This window comes from Takifugu flavidus, chromosome 4 (assembly GCF_003711565.1).
Source record: "Takifugu flavidus isolate HTHZ2018 chromosome 4, ASM371156v2, whole genome shotgun sequence".
Taxonomy (NCBI): Eukaryota; Metazoa; Chordata; class Actinopteri; order Tetraodontiformes; family Tetraodontidae; genus Takifugu; species Takifugu flavidus.
The window spans coordinates 10,463,194-10,487,010 of NC_079523.1; the positions used below are offsets into that span (position 1 = coordinate 10,463,194).

The following is a 23,817-nucleotide window of genomic DNA, read 5'->3' on the forward strand; positions in this document are numbered from 1 at the left end:
TTCAGCCATCAAAGCACCAAATCCTGATTTATCATATTTTATTAAGCATCAGTCAGTAAAGGGAGAGAAAATGCTTCAAAACTGCAGATCACGGACATTCTCCTAATGCTTCTCAGATGATATTTACAGATTTTAGGTAACGATTTCTTAAATCAGCGCTACATGCATTGCTAAAATTGCAAAAATGACGCTCTACAAAGTCACCTACATTTCCCAGACACCCGTGGGAGTTCCACAGAGGTAAGATTCCCTGAAGGAGGGCGGATTTTCCACAGGAAAACACTCATGTGTATTTGGCTTAAATCTCTACTGAGCATTACTGTTCTCAGATCAGGCTGAACCTTACCAACATTATTACAGCTGGTGCTTCTGGGAATAGTTTTAAACACAAGCGGAGGCTACATCTGAATGCTGAGGTTTGCGTTTACTTGCAAGGACACCAAAGGGCTGAGGTTCTACAGGGGACACTAACAAATTCAGTTATAAATATAAATACATAGCTACAAGGACGTTGTGAGGACAGAACGAACAGCTGTTTTTGAACTGTGGCTGACTGAGAACTTTAATCCATTTTGGTGTCGAGGGTTGGAACCAGTCGCACTGTGTTCATGCAGACTTCTCTGCATGGCGGCTGGGAGAGCGTTACCTTTGTTGTCTTCTCTCTCAGCCTCTCATTGCAATTGTTAGTTTCAGCCCCATTTCGAAGACGCTGCTGCACAGCTGAGGAGCGACCTGTCCTTCACAAGCGTGCGTCCATCACAACAGTCTTGTTGCGTGTCAGACGAACTATTACAGCCCGCTGCATCCTCAGCCCACCTCTTTGTCGAGGCGAGTTCCTATTCCGCTCACATTTCACACCTTCCTTCCCCGGTGAGAAGGTGTTTGATTTGGCCCCTGTCCCTCCCTCCTCCGCGCAGGAGCGTGCATGTGCCTGAAGAGAGAGGCGACGGGAACATGACTAAATCGCACATCTGGCCTGAGCGGAATCCGCAAATTAGCATCCTTTCTTCTCCTTTAGGCGATCCTGTCATCTCAGCCATCACCATAGTAACGGCAGCCGCTCACTCAGCCGGGCCAATGCGTCTCTGTTTTATTTATTAATTCATTAAATTGTGGGGTCGTGTTGGGGGCATGAAGCGGACGTCAGAGGGAATCATGTGGATGTCTAATATGGGATTCTGGGCGCTTGATGACTGTGTTTATTTGCTCCTCTCTTTAGACGAGGGTCTTCTGGGTGTGCTCAGACTGGGTCAGATGCGGTGGGGGGGGGGGGGGGCACAGCCGATTATGAAAATCAGAAGGCACAGAAGAGTCTATTACACCTCTCACTTTGTGTCGAGCTGCAAACTGCTGCAGAGAAAGAACACAAGCCACAAACTTGACCTTCTGATAAGAATAGATGAGAAGCACCAGATGATCAACATCCAGATCAGCCGTTAGCCTTTTTTTAAACTCAGGTGCACACGGAACACGGAGATGGTTGAATTAAAGTCCTCTGCAGGCACGCTAGCACACCTGCACTTAGGGAAGTCTGGAATTTTGTGGAACATTGTGAAAACTCCATCAGCAGGTTCTGAAATCAACGGTAATCACTTTAGCGTTCCTAACGGACCTTAAATAAAGTGCTCTGTTGATTGAATCCCCCCTTGTGTCCTCCTTTTCCTCTTCTCTTTTGACTGCAGACATGGACGTCCTGAAGGACACCATGTGTTGGGTTGACTGCAATGCTTCAGTGACCTGTACCAATCATCAGACGGGACGCCTCTTTGGTTCACGTTTCACAATGGACACAGAGACAGACAATCAGCAATACATGCTAGCGAAGCAAGCTACTACAGTTTACTGTCATTTAAATGTAACCCCACCAATATAACACAGCACGTGTGCTGCAATTTAATGCAAAACTACAGGAATACCACAATATATTCAACTACCATTCCCTTTCGCTAGAAAATACCTTAAAAATATAAATTATGTTTATACAAATTGAAGTATCTTACTTGTACAATAAACTATCTTTTTCTGGTATTATACCTATATATATATATTTATATATTTGTGTGTACATATACAAGAGTAAGAATGAAAATCCGCCTGGTTTTCAGGGGAGTTCTTCCAGCTATGATGTTAGTTATCCGCTGTTATCGGTCTGAGCTACAGCTGCTGTGGGAAAGTTTTGGACATATAAGCCACCTATCTGGGGGTTATTGCAACAAACGAGGGTTTCCTTTTGAGTGTGTGAGTGAAAACGACTGATCGCAGCTCCACCGTGTCTCTCCTCGTTACAACAGACAGAAAGAGATGAAAACGCTCGGTTTCCCCTCAAACATTGGCTTTTTTTTTGGGGAGAGTTCATCGCAAAAACGATTGGACATCCTCAGCATGTCCTGTCTGTCTCTGTCTCACTCATACACACATAAAACACAGATGATAACAAAAACTAAGGCCAGTTTTGATGAAGGACGTTAAAGAGAATTGGTTATGCAGTTTCGACAGGTGTGTGACCCCCTTAAAATTCCTTCTTCCCCTGTCATAAAGAAACTGGATCGGTGCCTCCATACCCCCTGGAGTTTGCTACTGACTAAAAAGCCTTCGCTATTGTGGCTTTAAAGTGGCATCCCTGGTCAGAAAACTAGTATTTTGGTCATACGATTATTGGGTTTTGTGCTTTTACGACAATAAGCTGTATTTATTGGATGTACTCTCTGGCTAAAAGTGTAAAACTGTTCCTTCTACCATACTCTCTTGGTCTCTGATTAGAAAGGTCTGTAATTTGGGCAAAACATGTCGCCCTTTGTCCAAACGTTTCCCGGACTTTCGGCTGTGTTGAGTTCTCTGTGCCTTCATTGCACTTTAAGCATTGGACAGGTTCTTCTCTCCCTGAAGGGGCTGCAGCTCTTGAGCCACATGGTTCTCCTGCCCTTCGAGCAGCAGTGTGCTCCTCCCCAGCCTTTTCTGCGGACCCTCTGTATGATTGGACCCCTGCTGGGCACTGGAATGATGCGGACACCTGGGAGTGGAGGTTTCTCGGCGTCCCTTGCTCGAACCATCGTGTGGGTGCTCCTCCTCGTCCGTGTCGGCATCAATGAATTTGTTGATGGTGGCGTCGTGGAAAGTGAAGATGCCAGGCAGCAAGTGCTCCTGGCTCTTGACGGGTGTCCTGCCGCTGGCAGTCATGTAGGCAGATGCATCCGGACTCTGGACCAAGGAGCTGTCTGAGAAGACAGGGTTTCTGGACTGCAGGCTGTCTGGATGTGGGCCAGATCTGAGTCCCATCAGAGGTGTAGTAGTACCCTGCGATCCCTCATGCTCGGTCTCCAGGGTGGGCTCCAGGCTGGGATTAGTGCTAATCTTGCCCAGAATGTTGCTGGGAGGGCTGTGTGAATAGCGGGAGCTCTCGGGCAGTTCAGTGGTGCAGCTGATGAAGCTGTCGATGCTGGACATGCTCCTCATGTCTGTCACGACGCCTGCTGCGCTGGAGACGGCGTCGGGGCGAATGCTTCCCATTTCAAACTCGTTCTTTCGTCCGAGGGCTTTGGACAGCAGCCCCTTTTCCTTACTATTGGCTTTCTGTTGCGGCTGGGTCAGGTTGTTGTACATGTCTTCCAGTTTCTGTACGCTCAGATGCTGAGGGCTGCTGGAGGGCCGGGCCTGCTCGGGGCTGGACGGCTCAGGGGTCTTGAGTGATCTGCTTGGGCTCATCTGCAGCTTCAGTTTAGGCGTCCCTTTTGGTTGAATAGGAGACACGTGATTGTCATGGATCTTCTCCTTGTTTCCATCGAAATTTTCTACCATTATGTCCATGAGCTCGGTGCTGTGACCAAAGGTGTCCTTAATGTTCATCGAGACGATGCTACCAGTTCTCTTTGCCCTCTCCAAGGCTTCCCTCCTTTTGATGGCCTTCTCTTGCCTCTTTTGCTCCTTATAGAACTCAGAGAAGTTGTTGACGATAATCGGAATGGGCAGCGCGATCACCAGCACTCCAGCAATGCAGCACAAACCTCCGACTATCTTTCCCAGAAGAGTCTTGGGGTAAATATCTCCATAGCCGACTGTTGTCATCGTAATAGTTGCCCACCAGAAGGATGCTGGAATACTTTTGAACTTGGTGTCTTCTTCGTCCTTCTCAGCAAAGAATACCAGACTTGAGAATATCATGATGCCCATTGCCAAAAACAGGATCAGCAGACCCAGCTCATTGTAGCTCCTCCTGAGAGTGAAGCCCAGAGACTGAAGCCCCGTGGAGTGACGAGCCAGCTTCAGAATACGCAAGATTCGCATGATCCGGAAAATCTGAACCACCCGACGCACGTTCTGGAACTGTAGCACACTCTTGTTGGATTCCGTCAGGAAGATGGTGACATAGTAGGGCAGGATAGCCAGCAGGTCAATGATGTTCAGGGGACCTTTGAAGAACTTCCATTTGCTGGGGGACGACAGGAAGCGAAGCAGGTACTCCATGGTAAACCAGGCGATACACACGGCCTCCACGTGGGCCAGCTGCGGGTTGTCTGAGGGTTGGCCAAACTCATCTGTGTACTGAAGCTCTGGGAGGGTGTTGAGAGACAAGGCAATGGTGGACAACACAATAAAGAAGATGGAGATGATTGCCAGGATCTGGAAGACACAGACAAAAGCCACTATCAGCGTGATAAAGGAATGTCCATATACTGTAAACAAAAGCTGTGAAGTCATCACATGCACTTTATAGATGTTTAAATATCAGCACACCACTGAGATCTAGCTGATGTACATATGATGCTGGCTCAGGCGATCTCCTGACCTTTCCTTTCATACCAGCAGGAGGTGACATTTGTGCTTTTAAATTTGCCGTGTCAATAGCTGTTGAATGGAATTCGGTGACATGTGCTGCACCAGTCTGTTCTTCTCAGAACTCAAATCCTCACCTGTGTGAAAGGGTTTTTCAACAACGCCGGTGCCTTTTTAGGGTTTGAGCACAAGGGTCGAGTGCAACACCAAACACTCTTCCACAATGCTAACATTTACGTTTGCCTCGTATATTCAAACCAGGCTCCGTATTCCTGTGATTAAACATGACATTACTACAATTTAAAGAAAAGATTGTGATAAGATTTGTTCACCAGAGGCAGCCAAACTGCACTGCACTTAAACACTCCACATTCTGCTCTTCCTGGTGATATTACATATTACTACTTTACTCAAAGAATTCAAAAGTATCCGAGGAATGTCCTGCCAGAAAACCCAAAATGAATATGATGTCTTAATGAGTGAAGTGAAATAGTGTTGATACAATGTCCCTCTGACAGAGACGCAAGATTATGCTATAAGGTGATGAGTACAATAGGGTTTGGCAACAGTGTGTGGGATTAGGAGTGCTCGACATTCCTGGCTGTGTGTGCGACACACCTATTATTCCTGCACCGCCGTTGGCGTGAAATCCAACACAAGGTCAATAACAAAGCTGTGTACCGGCCCAGTGGCCGGTGGGATTATTTTCCTGTTATCAGGAGCAATTAGCTGTAATTGATCTAGACAGGCGAAGGCTTGGGCACCTATGATGGCCTCTGAGAAGGAGGAGACTCAAAGGAGAGAAGATGAAAGAAGAACAACAGAGTGAACGTGGCAGCTCTGAAACTACAGACCTTCTTTTGCCTTCAAAACATGATTACGTGTCATGAAATCTACAGATGGTTGCTGAGTACAACAGATATTAGCTAAAGTGAATCCAACTATAACTGAAATATTTGGCATGTCCACCTAATGAATGGTAGTATATTATATCAGGACCCTGCTGTTAACACTTCCTCTCATCTTCCGGTCCCGATGAGGACCCCGAGTCAGCGGCTCCCTCATCTGTTCGTGTCTCCTCTGACCTAAACGTGTGCAGCTTCAGCCAGAGAAAAGAGATTACAGGGCTGTGATTTCCCCATGGAAAGAAAGAGATGTCTATCTAGCAGTGATCGCATGACAGAGCTATGACGTGGCAATGAACAAACCGGAAGGGAGGGGTTCAATACACCTGAATGAGTCTTCGTGTGTCTAAAGCCATAAAATGTTGTTAAATGCCAACATGTTATGCAACAGGGGCATTAGGGTTGGGTTACCTCTATGCGACAACCGCTGAAGACATGGGAAAAGCCTTTTCCATTTCCTGTTTGCTAAATGTGGAGAGGCCCACTACTCTGACGCGATGGAAGACAACATGAAACCACCCACAACACAAGCTGGTGTTGGCTCCTCAATTATCCTTTAGTAATTAGGTCCAAGTCTTGGTTTGCCACAGCGCGAGTGAAGGCGGAATATTCAATCAATTGATTGACTGATCGGTCAGTCTTTATTTGGGTGGCACTTTTACACAAAGTGCCTCACAGAGGGTGAAAACAACAAACAATAAAACATGAACACACACATACACACACACATGGATGTTGAGTCGAGGAAGGGGCTGCCTTTGAGGGCAACCACACAGAGAGAGGTAAGGTCCATGGCTGCAGGGAGCGTCTCCGCAGAGGTCACCCCGACCAGGGCAGACAAGAGGCTCCGCGCCAAGAGGCAGCGCGCTCTCACCACCCGGGATGGAGCCGTCCACTAATGTCCTCCTCAAGCTGAAGTCTTCCTGGGACCAGTGAGTGCGTCGGTGTCCGCCAGGTCACGAAAGGCAGCAGTCAGAACGATACATTTAGGCCACCATTAACTTGTAACATGTATTTGTTACATGTTTTGATGCATCAAAACATGTAACAAATACATGTTACAATTAGATTACCGCACAATAAATGTAGGAATTCAGTGCAAGGCTTCTCCAGGAACAAAATGAACTTTATTACAGGCTAATCTTACATTAGCCGTCATTACTAGCAACGAACGTTAACACTTGTGGTAACACCGCCATCTAATGGACAAACATACGAACACCCACAATAAATAAAAGTTAAACGAAGGCGACGCTGGGATACACACAAACTTGTACATATTGACGTCCCTCCTCGCCAATGGGATGACAGGAAGATGCTAGGCGATAGCCAATGGCAGAGCAGCTACAAGCATGTTTGCGTTCGCTAAACTCCGCGAGCTGTGAGTAGCAGCGGTAGCGTATTTTTGACCTTCGTATCCTGAAATTTCTTTCGTAACAAGAGGAAATATTTTCACGTTGAGACGTTTCGTAACCTGAAAATTTCGCATGTAGAGACGTTCGTAAGTAGAGGTCCCACTGTATAACGATTTTTGCTCTATGCAATTAACCTCTCCCCTCTTCCAGGGTGCTGATTTTGCTTCTAAGAGACACTTCGGTGAGAAATGATTGAGGGAATTAAAAAAGCCAAGCACAAAGTAGAGAACCGTCTCCTGGAGAAACTGGCACCAGCCCTGTCTCCATCCCTAAAGCACAGCACAAGAGAGCAGTAAAACTACCTTCACTGGCTGTTTCTTATCAGTGTCCTCAGTCCAACTTTCCCATTAGCTGATGGCGTTAACCATCTTCCAAATGTACAAGACCCCCTGCATCCCACACAGATGTGCCCCATGCTTCATCGGCCTCGTTTCACCTGGCCTTTTTCAACCTTTTGTGCCCTACCTCTAAACCTGGCAGAAAGTGTGCGCTCATCCTGCTCTGTGCACTGAAGGCAGAGATGGATCACAACGCTTGCGGCTACAAACAGGACGTGTCCTTTTCCAGCATGTCAAGGTGGTGCTTAGATGATGAAATAGAGGCAGGTTAGAGGCACCCGGATGTGGCACCCAGTGGTGTTACATAATAAGTGTTTGTCAACTAATAACATTTAAGAAGTGCTAACGTGACATGGAGATTTAATCAGAAATTGCAGGTGTGAAAATGTGATTTCAAAATAAGAGCGTGGTGTGAAACACTCCCTGCAGTAGACCTCCTCACAAGTTTTTACGACTATTAAAATGTATTTTTAAAATGAAATTTAAGAACTGTCTCATGTATATTGTATTATATTATACACCATTTACTTATCCTTAACTCAGGAATTTGGTCTTTAAACCATGAAATTGCCCTTTATCTTTTTAAAATAAATGGATCCATAAATTACAGACTGACTAAATATTAAACATGGACTTCAGTGAATACAACAACAATATCTCAGGTCTTTAATAAATCATTTCCAGCTAAATAAGATAAGATAAGATAAGATAAGATAAGATAAGATAAGATAAGATAAGATAAGATAAACTTTATTGATCCCACATTGGGGAAGTTCACGATTCACGATAAATCATAATTATTCTGGTGTTAGCGTTAAAATCAGTGCTAGTTGTTTTATTGGACAGCAAAAAAATTTCAAAACTCTCCTAAATGTCTCATTTTTAAATTGCGTAACGTTCCATTGACCATTTTGGCAGACATTTATGTAAAGGAACACACAATTATGATCCCCATTTGGGGCTTTGGTGTGGCCTGAGAGCGCTCCATCATGGTGTGAGCAATCACACCTCCACTCCCACGTCTCAACCAGCTGAAAATGGCCAGGGCTCAGAATTCTGGCTCGCTCTCGTGGAATTGGAGCTGGAGCTCCAGCTGTCTCTTGTTGCTATGGTCCTTGTTCCCTATGAAAATGGCAGCGCTGTCAGTAGGGAAATGAGTTATGACGCTGAATCACCTAAGCTGTGAAAATGGCCCAATGCTCTGGCGGAGCGCCAAAACCATATCGCTGTTAGTCTTCCCTTGTTTGCGTTATCATTCCACATTTAGTGTAGCCAGCTGCTTGGAAACATGTACAGATGGGTTTACTGATGATAAGTGTGATTAATCAGCCAGGAAAGTCAACCAGGGCTATAAAACCCTTTAGAACAAGCTTCAGGGCAGATTATCGTGAGGATGCTAACAGAGGTCGGGAGATTACATCACACAGACTCATTCATGACCCTGTCAGAGAAAGTGATCTCTGTGAATGAAACCAAATAAACGAGCCACACGCAGCCTGCAAATCCAGGAACAGTAGACAGGCCGCCGCTGGGATCAAGAGGAATATCTCTTTCCTGGTGTTAAGATCTCCGATTCGCTCCCTCGCCATCGCCATGGCTACAAACTTACATCTGAACGAAACGAGACGATGCCCGCCGAGATGCCTTTGGGGATCTGGTGTGTGTCCGCTGACACTTCAAACGGGCATTGCCGTCTCCAGTGACCCCTTTCAGGTATTCACCATAAGGAGCCGATATCACAGAGCTCCTGTGACATGATTGGGTGTCGGAGCTGAGTGGAGAGAGTTACCTGGGCCGCGCACAGTTAACCACACCTGAAACAGGAGAGGCTGGGCCGGTCCAAATGATGGCGTATCGGCTTTACACGCCGGAATTAGATGAATCTGAGGCTTGGCTGATATCGACAGGAACCTGCCACCGTCAGAGGACTTAGAATTGTAGGTAATATAATTGAATGGTGAATAAATTGGAGGACTTGAAACTGAATATTTTAGTCACGGTCCAAAAGTATTGATGAGATACACTCTGGCAGTTGTTTTCTTAGTCAGTTCGACATTTTTAAACACAAAACAACTTCTGCCTTTGATGTCTCTGTGGTATGAATTAAGCTACAGCAAAGACAGGAACTTGGGAGAGAAAAAAAATGCAATAAAGTGAGAACAACCAAGATTTGGGGGGAATCAGCATTAGGTTCTGTTCTTCCTTCACAAGCAGCCTAAAGCTTCGTGGTGCTCCATCAGCTGTTGAAGCGTGTTTTTCCAAATCCTCAGGGGTGCTTGAGGCGTTTAATGTGTGACTGTGAAATTCATCCAATTAGCTGGACGTGTTCTCCCTGTTGTCATGTAAAAATCTTCCTGCGCTTTAGGTCAAGGATCTTTCTGAACCCTCCATTCCTGTCTTAGCAAAGGGTCGCAGTGTGAAATCAGCTGAGGCGGTGGTTCCGAATGCTCCGTCAGCTGCATGTCCCGTCCTTGAGAGGAAAACGAGAAAAGTGTTTCGTTTATTACCCGCCAGTCGCTCTGCCAACACCTCGGCTCTAAGAATAATCCTCAGACGCCGATGCAGATGGGAGGTGTAAGGTAAAACCATGTATTTTTCATCTTGCAGAGGTGAAACACCTGCTGTGGAGCCGAGGCTCCTCCTGAATGATTCAGTGGGAGTGGGAAAGCCTACCCATGAGGTCCCTGCCTGAACACCCAGGACTGCTGCTCCTTGCTTTTGGGTAGAGTACAGTACCAGCGGCAGACAACCCCCCCATCCCCCCCAGAATGTCTCGTGCTTCCTAAGTGGTGAAGTCAGGTCAGATATGCATAATGCAAAGAGTGCGTTAATGTATGCAGCAGAGATGTGTAGGTCACAGGTCGATGAGGCGGGAAAAAAAGGAAGGGCGTGTTTAAATGAGGACATAAGAAGGAAGCAGGAGAGTCCTGCAGCTCCCCCTGACGTTCACGGCAACGGTTTCAGAGATCTCACCTTTAAAAGGTGAAGCCTCAAGGCATTTGTCTGTATTCAGATGGGATTGGATTGGGAAAAAAAACAAGCTTGGAAATGGAACGTGTTGGTAAATACTTTTCCCCCTGTTTTTTCAGAGATTTCACGGCCGCCTGGTTTTCCAGTCACGCTGAAATCAGAGTGGACGCCGATTGTAATGAGACAGAAATGCATGTCCGGCTGTCTGTCACAACACATCGCAACTGGAAAGGATGGCGGACAGCTGGAACGGGACTGAGGCATCGCCGCTCCTCTTCCACACACATGCAATAGCACACACACACACACACACACACACACACACACACACACACACACGAACTGGAGGAGAGAAGGATGGTGACTGGCACCTTTGAGTACAGCTCAGCTGGTGGTTGCCATGGTGACAAGGGTGTTTTTAACATTTGCTGAGCAGATCCAGTGTAAAAGTTTAAAGGACACGTGAGAAACAAAATTATTTATGACACTGGTTAAATCATATCCAACAGTAAAAGCAAATAACAAAGAAACAAATGTTGATTTCTGTGTCTGCGACTGTAATTCTTATAAATCCTCTCTATACAATCATAGTTGTACAAGACATGTTTCCCTGCCTGTGCCTGGAGGAATTGACATTTCCAGTTACAGACAGTCCGTTTCTGGTACCAGTGCTGCAGCCTGGGGGCCAGTACAGCCTGTTCATCTGCTCGGCCCTGAGCTATTGATAAAAGTGTCAGAAGATCTCTCAGCGCTCTGTGTGTAAGAAGCAAAGGACAAAGTCTCTCACAGCAGGCTGCTTTTATATCTCACTTCAAATACAGTGTTGGAGGAAAGGCCAGTGGCTAAAGAAGGAAAGACCCTCAGTCCTCTGTCCACTAGAAGAACCCCCCCTCCCCTCCTCTCCTCTCCTCTCCTCTCCTCTCCTCTCCTCTCCTCTCCTCTCCTCTCCTCTCCTCTCCTCTCTCTTCTCCTCTCCTCTCCTCTCCTCTCCTCTCCTCTCCTCTCCTCTCCTCTCCTCTCCTCTCCTCTCCTCTCCTCTCCTCTCCTCTCCTCTCCTCTCAGCCTAAATCTTACCATCATCTTCGTGCTGGAAAGTGTTTACACGTCTTACTGGCTGGCACGATGAACTGATTTCCAGTCTGGACAGGACGAGCATCCTTGTTTAATGAGTTGTGAGTGATAATAACGATGATTTGTGAGTGGAACAAAGCTCTCTGTTACAGAGTGATGTGTTTACACTGCCTCCATATGTAGGATTCCACAGCTGGGGTGTCAGCAGACAGGCAGCCGGCGTTGGTGGTGATCATCAGGACCAGACAAAACTATTTTCTCTCCCAATTCTGGTCCGTCGCTTCACTTTCTCGAGCTCAAGAGGAGAGTTAAGACTGGGCTAAACAGATGTCATCCTGGTGCGTGATGCTCCCCACGCTACCTATATCCATCCAGCCGGCTGTAAACCTGCAGACAGTCAAACACGCTGGCCCTGCCAAAAGCTGCCATACATGGCGACGATTTAAACCCAGATTAAAACACACTTAACTTATCCACCCTCCAACCTCTGCGTATAGCAAAGCCATCCCTACCGTTAAAATGATACAAACGGTCTTAGCTCCCAGTCTCAACGATGGATCCTTCGGTTTCGCCAAGCAGTGTTTAAATACCAACGCTTCTTTGAACGGATCAATCAGGAAACCATCTGGATTTGATGCTTCTCACTGTTAATCTGTTTATTTTTGCCATTAGCACCACTTTCTATGGCATTCCTGCTTATATTTGGATATTTGGGGTCTGATCATTCACTCTCGCCCCGTGATAACAGAGCAAGCTGCAAGAGAGGGACGGTCAATATTGTACTAATGCTAAAAGCCATTGATCTATTGATCTCCAGTAAAGTGAGGTTTCTTCACAAATAAAGACCGAGTGGACACCAGCAAGAGATGCTTTTCAAACGCTTGTTCCAACGTGGCTCTAAATCTGCTGCCCTCCTTCTCCCTCTTCTCTCATTTATCCCAATTTCGATCGCTTCTTCCTGAGATTTACTTCATGATTCGGAGACATTCACTCCAGGAAACTGTGTTTCCTTTTTGAAGAGAAAAAGCGACAAACATGTTTCGTCTGGTTGAATACACTAATTTGCTAAATCCTCCCATCAATCCTCTTTCTTCACATTTACGTAATCACCTTCCACTATCGGACGTGGAGAGTGAGAGATGACACCAAGATTAGAAAGAAAATCCTCAGAGATTTGGCAGTTCTGTAGTGGGCTTTAGCCACAGAGTCCAGGCTTTCGTGGTACGGCCCCCCGGGATTTCCATTTAATACTGAATTTGATCTGGGTGCAGGGTTGATGAAGAGGCTCTAATGAGCGGCCTTCTCCGTGTGTTTGTGTTTGTGTCAAAGCCCTGTCCTGCTATAAACCCACTGGCACCGACAGCAAGAGAAGCTGCATCACATTAAAAACACAACAATCGGATATGGAGTTTTCATCACTGCTTCATCTTAGGACAGAAGGAAGGAAGGACAGACAGACATCTGTGCGGCCTGCTAGGCAAACTTGCCTATTAACTTTTAATAGCTGGGCATTCCATCAAGGTCGGTATTAATTCAAACATAATTAGCCTGAAATTCTAGCCGCTAATGTTTGCTGATGCGTGCGGGACCACCAGAGTCTCACTGGCTGCCCGTGAAATGCTAAAAATCCTTTTTACCTTTTCTTTGGGGTAGATTTTCCTTTAATTGTGAGCCTAAAAAGGCGGATTCTATATCTCCTGTCTGGCCTACTTAGCACACCGGATCATCCCTGTGTCCTATATCTCACTCCAGACGGAGGTAAGGTGTCGAGTAGATGGAGGAAGTAGCAGCAGAAATGAGAGCAGGGGGGAGGCTGAGGCTCTATCTGGCAGCACATGAGGAAGACGGGGTCTCTCTGGACCGCGTCCTGAAGTTTAACAGGAATACTGATTAAGATGCGGCTGTTCCCTCCGATCTGCACTGCCGTTGTTGCTGCACTGTATGTTGAGGACTGGCATTTAAATTCAGAGGAAGGCCTTCAAAGGTGTGTGGTGAGTTACCTGAGGAGGTGGAAATGCTCCTAAAAGATGCTCCAGCAGACACAGAATCATCCAAAGGACCCAATTTGCTGTGATCTATCTCTGTGATCTATCTTTAGCACAGCTTCTGAGGGTAATTATAACAGACATAGATCTGTCCATCTTTCACAGAACCACCTTCAACAGAACAGGAGGTTCAAACAAGGATTTGAAGGCTTCTCCATATTTCAAACAGGCTTCCTCTCCCCTCACATCAGCGTTCGGTTGACTGACAGGCCTGGCGTCTGCTCCACGAGTTGACAACAGAGACATCACTAAGAGGACAGCAGGTTCGTTCTCGTGGAGTCGCAAAAAAAGAAATTCTGCAATTCGAGAGGCGTGCAGAAAAAAGGCCCCAAGACATGTTTCACAGCATCTGTCTGAGGAAATCATGATATCACACTCAACTTGCAGATTTAATGAAACCCTACTGTTTGTTTGCTGCTAGCAAAAAGGGTTCTTATCAATCGAAAGCCTTCAGAACCAGGCTGGAGTGCTCCATCAGTTATTATTGTGGAATTTGTCAGTTTTATTCTTAGCAGGTTTCGGAAAATCCGGTAATGCTGTTGCATCTACGCCGTCTGTGGTTCCCCTGACTCGTTCCTGTGTCTGACTGGTTCTTTGTCTAGTGCAACAACCTCTCACTATAGTCTTATATTATGCTTTTGCACACATAAGGCATAAAATGTTGGGCCACGGAGGCATTAGAGGTTTTATTACCTCTGCCCAGAGTCGGGCGCATGCTAGGCTAAGCTCAATAGGCTAATATAGACATGACTAGACAAATATTTGTTTACCGTCCTAAGGCTATGATATATTCTTTTCAAACACACTTTGCACTTCCAGCACTCTGATGAGCACGATGTCCATCAGCACAGATAATGCATCACCCCTTCCCATCTCTCTCATTGAGTTCCTCTGTCTGACTCACTTCATCATAAAAGGAGACGTTTTTTTCTCTCTTTCTATAAGCTAAATGATTTCAAAATAAAATACCAATCTGACAGGCTTTTGGGCATTTAAATGCCTGACATACATTTCAGGAAAGTCCCCTCAAACGGACCTCGAGCAAGCTGTCACAAACGATCAGCTTAAATGACAACGTTGAGGGGAAAAAGGAGAAAAAATGTGTGCCCTTTTAATGTGGGGAATGGATGGGAAAATTAGCAGGCTTCCAAACAAACCCCTGAGATAGAACAGGAAACTGTGCACGCCAGTGCTTGCATGTGTGTGTCTGTGTGTGTGCGTGCATACATTTGTGTGAGAGCGTGTTTATTTATAGCAGCCTGTCGGGAGAGCAGCACCATTACTGTGCAAAGGTAGAAAATCTGGTGGGATTATCGTGGAAGGCACTCCAGGGAGGGTTCAGGCTTCTTCGCTGGCTGCCTCACATCAGGGACATTAATCATATGTGTGATATTAATAATCGTGTAATATCCTCTGCATTGCTGTTCTATTAACAGAGCACCAGAGTCTCTGACATGAAAATACAATTAAATGAGTACAGTGACAGGAAAGGAAATATGGAGGCTGCCCTTATTTACAGTGTGTCAATGATTATGGTATTAAAAACCCATTTGGAATCAATTCTGACCAAGTGCAGTGCCGCTGTCCCTTCACTCTAAAAGGAACCCTGAATTGGATGTGTGATTGGGATGTTTCCTGCCACATTTGTTTGGAGATAGTCCAAACACGACCGGCCGAAAATAGAAAGCCAGAATCCCCGAAGTTGCTGTGGGGCTCACATATGCACCATCTGCCCCGGCAGCGCCTGGGGATCCAGCACAAGGAGCTGGAAGCTGCCGCTGTGAAGAAGGGCATCTGGAGTACGGGGCTTTATCCTGCTGCCATCACAGCCTAATCCCCGATAAGCAGAATAATGCGTAGATGGAGAGTGCGACACTGCAGCTATCAGGGCTGTCAGGCCGACACGATGGGGAAGGAATCTACGGCGATAGCGCGGCACTCTCCTTCTCTAATGAAGGCCTGACACAGGGAGGGAAAGTGGAGCTTCAGGTCTCATTATGGGCTGCCTTTGTTGAATTAGTTATCGTCTTCTGTCGGGGTGGAAGTGGGTGGGCAAATTGATCCGAGCTGAGCTGAACTCCCATGTTCCCTTCATGTAGACTGTCAGGCTGCCTAATTTCACGCCGCACAGAGGCCGCTTCCTCTTTCGGAAGCGCCTCCTTTTGCGTCGACGTGGGCGAGCGGAGGAGTTCATAACAAAGCGGGGCGAGGAGCCAATCCCCACGTGCAGGATTAATTAATCATTAAAGGTGCACTCGCCCCCACTCCCACTCAGGCCGGCCTGAGCCAGAGCGCCTGTGCTTCAGAGCCACACCAGGACCTTTCTCAAGCATCAAAGGCTTCACAGCGCTCAGCGAACTGGATCTGACGGCTTCCTCTCCAAACAGGATCGCACACGGCTCAGTCCGACCCGGGGCTGTAAAATGAGCCTTGCGGCTGGTGGGATTGACGTTTGCTCTTTATCTTACCCAGTTTGCTAGAACAGAAGCTACTGAGCTAATTCAGATGACGTTTCCCCTCATCCACAGGAACCCGCGGTGCCTTCTGTCCCTCGTTCCTGCACCTGCGTCGGGGTAAATGAGCTCCAGAGAAAATGGGGAACATTTGCACAGGTGTACGTGTTACTGGTGCCCATCAAAACATTGCAAGGTGATCTGGTCAGCCCAGAAGAAACCCGAAGCCTTATTTAATCCAGTCTGACCTGGCAGACATGATGTCCCCCACGCTGGGAGACTGGAGCTGATGGTGTTACTGGACCCTGTGGTTTACCCACAGGTGTTGGGTTCTGACTCAAATTCTGTTAATTACTCTTTTCTCCTGTCACACTTTGATTTTATATGTATACGCAACAATCCAGAGTTGATGTCGCACTTACAGTTGGCTCCCAAAAGGAAATCCGCACAAATAGAAGTTGAAGTACAGATTATATAACCTCGGCCCTTCGTGTCAAGACCCGGCTGACGCTAAATATGACTGAGCTTTCTCCTCCAACCATCTCGAATGACCCGGAGGACATCATGGGGGGGCTTAAATGAAAGGAAGCTATTAAAAAAAGAAAAAAACACTTGAGCTTTGACACTGTAGACAACAAAAGGACAAAGCTCTCAGAGGCGCCTCGGTTAGAGCGGGACCTTCATCATCTGCCCGATGGCTAAATGACCCAGGATCGTTTGTACATGACAACAGCGGCTGTTTAAAAAGGCAACACCCGTCTTTTTTCTCCTTTAAACCGATGACTTGCGAGCCGACGCCCGCGCCGCACTCGCGGAGGCGCAAAGTCGCGGGAAATAAATCCGCTGTCAAAGATGAAGCAAAGCGACCAAAGACTTTCCTCGTATGGTCACGCCCGCCATTTCTCAGCACGGGTGACTGGAAACCGACCTTTTAAGTCTCGGCCTGCTGGATTAGCCATGAATACATGATGGGTGGCTTATGTGGCTGAGCGCGTGATCGCTTTAGTTCTTAACATGTGGAAAATTCAACCTCAGACCACAGGTGACTACAGAGCCCAGCACCACAGGTGACCACAGAGCCCCACACCACTCTCCAGAACATCTCCGTGACTGATGTTGCCTCTCTGACAGGCCGGCTTAAATAATAAATGAAGGTCTACAGTAAGTTAGTCATCGCCTCCATCCTATTGAGACGGACTCCTCACCTTTAAAATGTCAGACGAACTCTGCAGCCACAAATCTAGTTAGAGAGAGCAGATAATTAATTATAGGAGGAATAACAAATGTGCGCGCGTGTGTAGCCAAACAAGCGGTCTGAAAAGATAAGCTAACGTAGGGTTGCGTGTGTCATGAAGGTCAAAGGACGTGCTGTAGTGTTGCCTCGTAAAAGCGAGAGACTCCGTCCACGTTTGGGTCAAACGGACTCGCTGGCTTTAAAAAGACTGTTCACCACGTACACGTTTTATGCCGCCTGTTTCAGTGTTCCTGGGAGACACAGCTACAGTTTTCCTGTGTTATTCAGAGGGAAAATAAAATACTTATAAAGGCTAGTGTAGGGGCCCGGGGCCCACGTACTGCACAGTACTGTCACTTAAAAAGAGAGTCTATTTTATCTCCGAGTTATCCTCTGGTTTTTATATTTGAGGCTGATTTTGAGCTGGTTTGTCTTTAAAAATAAAAGGACAAAATAAAGAAATTTTTTAAAAGTTTACCTGAACAAAACCTCGCAAGTGGAATCGGGCTCTTATACAAACTAGGTCATCATTTTATATTAAGATTTCTTTGTTTTTTGATCAGACTTGTGAAGGTTTTCTCTGGTTATTCTGTTTAAGAATGTGGAGGGAAAAGAGATTTAAGCACCTTTCATGTGTAAATACCAGAGGATCCCTTCAGGATTTTCTCTGTCTCCTCGCACATGCAGCAGTGGGCGATTCCACGCGTCCTTAAATGAGCTCGATGACAGGTGACAGCGGTGTTTCTGTGTTCACACAGGCTAATCCAGAGTTATTTCCTATGCACGGGAACAGACGTCGTGTTCACGCAGGCGGAATCCCGGTGAAGGCAGCACTGGGGCTCCACTCACAGAGGCTACAGCCAAAGTGCCTCCAAAGGCAAAGGGAAAACAAGGAAATGGCAGAGGAAAGCAAACAGCTCCAGCCTCGTATCTGCAGCTCACAGCTGAGCAGATTTATTTCTATTGATTCAGCTGCTCCGTCCTGCCTCGTCCGTGCACGCTCATCAATCGCCGTGGAGTTGCATCAGGTCAATAATGCTAATGTCTTCTTCAACTGTGAGAAGAGCTTCATTAGAGACATTAGGACTTCACGTGAGCAATCTTCAAATGCTTCCCGGACCATGGAAAGGTGACACCGCAAACCGGCTGTGGACGACGGCAAGGTCGCGCTTCACCTGCCGAGTGGACGGTGTCAGAGTTCAGAGTGACCCAGAGTTGTTACTCCATCTATTCATCGTCTGTTTCCCACCAAAAAACATGTTGAAAAACAAAAAAAAAGCACCCTGGGGGGGCTCTGTTCAAGACCATTTTGGTCCAAAGTGTATTGCAGTACAACCAGCCTGGTACCTGAAAATGCACCATTGATTTATGGCTAGTCAGGCTTTTGGGGGGGCTGCTGTCACCCAGCAACAAAACTTGAGAATGAATCATAGAATTGGCTCTATGGGAGCGCTCCAGCTCAGAAAACATCGGCCCCTGTTCGTGGAACTATGGTGAACTTGGATTATTACCACCGTGGAGTATTGAAAGGCTTCATCTCTTCTGCATCGCAACATTTGTACAGGACGATATCCCCACCATTACACTGGGACCCCCCCCAACACACACACACCAGCTCCCTGGGACCCCAGTGGGAGGGGCACGCTTTATACTAAGTCATAAAAAAAGAAAATCCCTGTTTGGACAGTGGATTTGAGGACTATAACAGAGCAAACACTGTGAGCACAGGGGGGGTGCATGGCTCCATCACCCTGGGCCACCACTGAAAATAAAGACAGGTTCTAAAATCGTTGTGACTGTGATGGTACATCTCCTTTGGTCCGCCTGTACTTCCTGTCACACAGTGTTGGAGGCCAGAATGTCTCCCTGCTCAGACCCCCCGCAGTCCCTCACTGATGAAGCTTCAGAGCGGACAAACCTCACTTGCCTACGACTTATTCTCTCCCATTTCCTCACAAATGTGCTCCCTGGGGCCCACGAGGCAACAGCTGACAGTAGAGTGGTACAGTAGAGTTAGTGGAGCATGTCCTGATACGTACAGTAGAAAAGCTCACTTGACTGGAGTCGAGCGTGCTGAGTAGAGATGTTTCAATGGAATTAGCCGTAGCCGCTCTAAAGAACGAGGTGTCCGTTTTTACAGCTCAGATTCCTGTTCCAGGCCAGAACATGAGTGTTTAATCGAGCAAATGGTGGGAATTCAAAGTACCGAAGTGCTGAAGAGTCAAAACAACAATAAGTAACGCCTCGTAAATAGTGTCCTATTGATTTGCTGATAAAAGCTGCGCCGTCTTCACAATCAGGAGCAACTAAAGGCAACTTCCAATTGACTGCGGTCCATTTTTATGCACTGCTTTGTTTTGCAACTCAGAACACCTTTTCCACTGGGAGATCATCGATTCCCTTTTTGAGTATTAACTTTTGCTTTTGATGTGTTTAGGGCATCGGACCAAAAAGTGCATGTTCCGATTCTCCCTTAAGGGGAGAATGAATTAGAATAGTAACCCCAGCTTCATTATAAGCTATTAACTTTGTTCTCTTGTTGTATCCAATATTAAAATGTAAAAGCAATTTAATTAGGAAACCTCTGTGCTTATAATTTTGTTTATTATCACTGAATTTTCCTGACTGGTGTCTCGCTTTATAAGACTCTGTTCGCACAGTTAAAGTTTTACCTAGTTGTATATAAAAGTCCTCATGTTTGTCCCTCCTGCTATATAATCTCAAAAAAAAAAAGAATGTACATTACTGGAAGCATGACATCACATAACTCGGCCTTTGACGGGAGCCTATTGAAAGAGGACTCGATGGAAGGGGACCAAAACCACATCATTTCATCATATTCCTACAGTATTGGATTGATCAGAACTCTGCCATCCTATGGTGAAATGCTCCTCAGGGAGAACAAAGCAATTAAGCTCAGACTGGTTTATATAGGCCCATTTCTTTCTCAGCCCAAATAAATCTCAAAAAAAAAAAAAGACAGTGAGAACATCCTGTCCACTGTTCTGTATAAACCAGCTCATCTTCAGCTACAAGTTTTATTTCCAGGGCTCCATAATGTTGCTGAATAAGTGCGTGAACAGATGTTGTGGAAAGGAGAGGCTGCGGTGATGCCTGGAGGAGGTGAAGAAGGTGGATCTGATGTGATAAATGGCTGGTTCGTGGCAAAGCGCTGCGTTTACGCACCGCTGTAGTGGACGGACGCCCATATGGTCCAGGACGAGGTGACTTTCCGCAGCACACCTCCTCTTTCAATCGGGCCTCAGGCCGAGTGTTACGAATGGGCAATTAAAATTTCATCTGCGCTGAAAAATAAATGAAGCGGAACGTGTTTTGGACATAAGCCCTCCCACACATGCGGCTCCGTTAAGTCCCCGAAACTCTGTCTGTCTGTCTGCCTGCCTGCCTCTCTTTCTCTCTCTCTCTCTCTCTCTCTCTCTCTCTCTCTCTCTCTCTCTCTCTCTCTATCTATCTATCTATCTATCTATCTATCTATATCTATCTATCTATCTATCTATCTATCTATCTATCTATCTATCTATCTATCATTAAAGGATTATTGACATTTTCATGAATTTAAAAAAAATATATTTGACGGTTGAGGCAGAAGAAAATAACACGCACTAATTAACACGCACCCTCACAGGGTGTATTTATAGCACCGGTGGCAGAGGGTCTGATAATGACGGCTCGCTCGCTCTCTGTCAAAGTATTTCATGGATTGAGAAAACAGTTGAGAAAGGAGGAGCCCAGCGTGATTGAGTAATTAAACAGCGTGCTGTAATTAAAGCCTTCGGTGATTGGAGCTGTCAGGGGAGGAGGCTCCAAACAGAGTTGCCGTTTCTTGAAGAAACGATTGAACCATATGTGTGTCGATGGAGAACATGTGAGGGACGGTTTAAGATGAACAAACAGCAGGAGGACTGACTCAGACGGGTTAAATGAGGATTGAATTAAAGGCCTGAGGGCTTGGATGAACAGCCACGGTCAAGATAAAATGGGGTTATTTAACAATCTCAATTGAATATCGACCCGCGTCTTGAAGTCATCTCACTTTGAAATACTTTCAACATGACTGTATCCATAATGGATGCGACTGTTGTGTTCTGGGACGGTGAGCTATGAGCCCGTTAATGGGTCTGATGATTAAAGACCTCCTCAGGAAGGAGGCAGGGTCGGCTAAATGAAGCCGAGGGAGGCCGAACGTTGAGCTTTGTGCGAAGCTCTAAAAATATATCTGCCCGTATTCTGGGCGTCACAGTCGCACGGCCAAACTGGCGCTCTGTCGGTGAAAAACCAAACTTTGCATTTTCCCGCGAGAGCAGCTTACTGACAACACCAAGTAATCGGACTGAAACCAATAAAGGGAGACAATGGGAGCTGTCAGGCACAAAGCTACTGGGGATTCATTGACTGGTTAAACAAAACCTTTCTTGCCTGGAAAGCGTGCTCTTTTAAGATCATTGTTGTGCACAGAATAACAAATAAAATCGGTTCCGCAGTGCTAAATAGGCCCAAAAGGCCGGATAGGCTCTACCTTAGCAGCAAACGAGGAGCTGGGCTTCTCCAGCAGGTCCCAGAGTTTCTTCCTCTTCTCAGAGCAACACGTGGTTGTGAACTCTTGGCCGTCCCTCTCTCTCATGTTCTCGGCTTCTCTTTTCAGCTCCTCGTTCATCTGCTCTTTTTTCTGGTGGTACCGGGCCTGGCAGCAGGACTCCAGGTAGATCTCGTCGATGCCCCAGAAGTCCAGCTCCTGACTGAAGGAGAGCGCGCACATCTCCTCCATCATGTGCAACTTTCCCGTGCGGTAGAAGTTAAGGATGGAGGTGAAGGCGCCGGGGTGTCTGTCAAAGAAGTACTCGTTGCTATCCAAGCTGTAGTCGTCGCATATCTCCATGATAGAGTCATGGGTGTTGCAGTCCCTCAGCTTGCCCAGTCTCGTACGGGGCAGCCTGTCCAGTGTCCTCCACAGGACTTCATGGAGGAGGCCCCCGACGTTGAGTCTCACCCGACGGGTGTGCGTCTTGCTACGGATGATGTCCATGGTATCTGGCGGCGCCGAGGTGCCCGAGTGTGACCCGGCTTTTATCATCTTTGTTCAAGTCACTCGAAGAGTTAGAGAGTCCGGTTGATTAGGAAGAGCTGGCCCAGCACACAGCCGCATCAGGAGCCGTCATTGCTTCTTTTTCTGGCTGTAAAAAGAGAATAAAAGCATCTCAGTGTCCTGTTGTGTGGCCCGGGTGTCCTACACCAGCAATGTCAGGTGGTTTATCCACTCATCAGAGAACCAAATAGATAATTTAATCAGCTTTGGGAGGCTTTTCTCGCTCTCAGGGGTGACGGGTATTGGGGAGAGGTAGCCCGCTGGGCCAATCATGAAGTGGGCTTATGAGAGCTGTCCAGTTCTGAGCCGTCCGCCCGGAACCTGCCTCTGTCCCTGGTGCTGAAACGGCTCGGCTCGGAGCTCGGAGGGAGCGTGTGTGACAGATGTGGTGTTTCACAAGTGTTCTGCGCTGATATTAAGACGGATTATCGCTAATACATCGATTTAAAAGTTAAAGGCAGAGCCCTTAGGATGCATGTCGACTACTCGGACATTTAAATCCGGGAGTTTCAAAAGTCGATAATAAAAATCAATCCGGCAGTTTTTGCGCAAAGTGTGCGTCATGTTATATTTTTGGATGCATGAGCTGGGAGTAACTACGCCTGAAACCAGCCACAAGGAGAGAAAAAACAAACTAACAACAAAAACAAAAAAAACATACGTGCCTTTTTTGCCTCCTCCGAGATGGCCATCAGCAACATTTCAGGAATATAAAATCATTAACAACTTCCAGGTCTTCGACGGAGGCATCATGAGCTGCGCGGGGAAATGTGAGGGAACGGAGCCTCATCGCGTCCCTGACCAACTCTGCAGGAGCCACTCAACAAGTGCAGATAGTGGAGAGTAGCCGGGAAGCGACCCCCTCTCCTCCACCTGCTCACCGAGGAATGGGAGCGCCTGAAATATGAGCGCGATCCTGCCCAAGTGGATCTGAACTCGGGCTCCTCCAGCGGCTGCAGCCGAAGCAGGTTTAACCCTCGCAGAGCCGGTGAGGCGCGGATCGGCGTCTCTGTGGGGCCGGCGCAGTTTCAGTAGCGTTCACACCATACATCTTTAAAAAAAATTAAAATAAAACCTGATAAAAACCTGAGCGTCTAATATTATTTAACCTTGACTTTTACAGAATCAGTCTCTGGCTGTTGACAGAGGCTAATCCTCCGGTGCTAACATGTGCATTAGTTACTCATTAATCCAGGTAAATGACACAAAGCCACTCCTATTCATCCCAACTTACACAGTTTAAAACTGTGTCTCCCATTTGTAATAAAGTGGCTTAGAGGGGAATAAAAAAATATAACAACTGAATGCACATTAGTCACACAACCATCAACCACACAACCTGGGGTCCATGTTGACGTGCTGCTTCTAACCAAGGATAATTTGTTCTCCATACCACATATGAATCTAAACTTTCCACTTAGCCTCACTCTGCAAACAGCAGTCATGTGACAGGGGACAGATGTGTGACCGCCTGTTTACAGAACAACCAGTCCATCATTGCACCAGTGCTGT

General features: G+C 46.7%; 1 protein-coding gene across 2 annotated transcripts; it reads right to left on the reverse strand.

The window, feature by feature from the left end:
- Positions 1-21: 21 nt before the first annotated feature.
- Positions 22-23,205, reverse strand: LOC130523918 (potassium voltage-gated channel subfamily B member 1-like). Of its 2 annotated transcripts, none has more exons than XM_057029543.1 (3): positions 22,967-23,205; positions 21,739-22,389; positions 22-4,617 (listed from the first exon to the last, which is right to left on the reverse strand). In XM_057029543.1, the coding sequence occupies exons 2-3, from the start codon at positions 22,291-22,293 to the stop codon at positions 2,854-2,856; spliced, it is 2,319 nt and encodes a 772-aa protein (XP_056885523.1). In that variant the 5' UTR covers positions 22,294-22,389; positions 22,967-23,205; the 3' UTR covers positions 22-2,853. The 2 variants fall into 2 exon arrangements, with proteins under 2 accessions (XP_056885523.1, XP_056885524.1); XM_057029544.1 differs by having other exon boundaries at positions 21,739-22,393.
- Positions 23,206-23,817: the final 612 nt, after the last annotated feature.

Coding starts and splice junctions, on each gene's coding strand:
- LOC130523918 (XM_057029543.1), bottom strand. CDS start 22,293: ATGATAAAAGCCGGGTCACACTCGGGCACCTCGGCGCCGCCAGATACC. Junction 4,618..21,738: donor GCTCCTCGTTTGCTGCTAAG/GTAGAGCCTATC, acceptor TGTGTCTTCCAG/ATCCTGGCAATCATCTCCAT.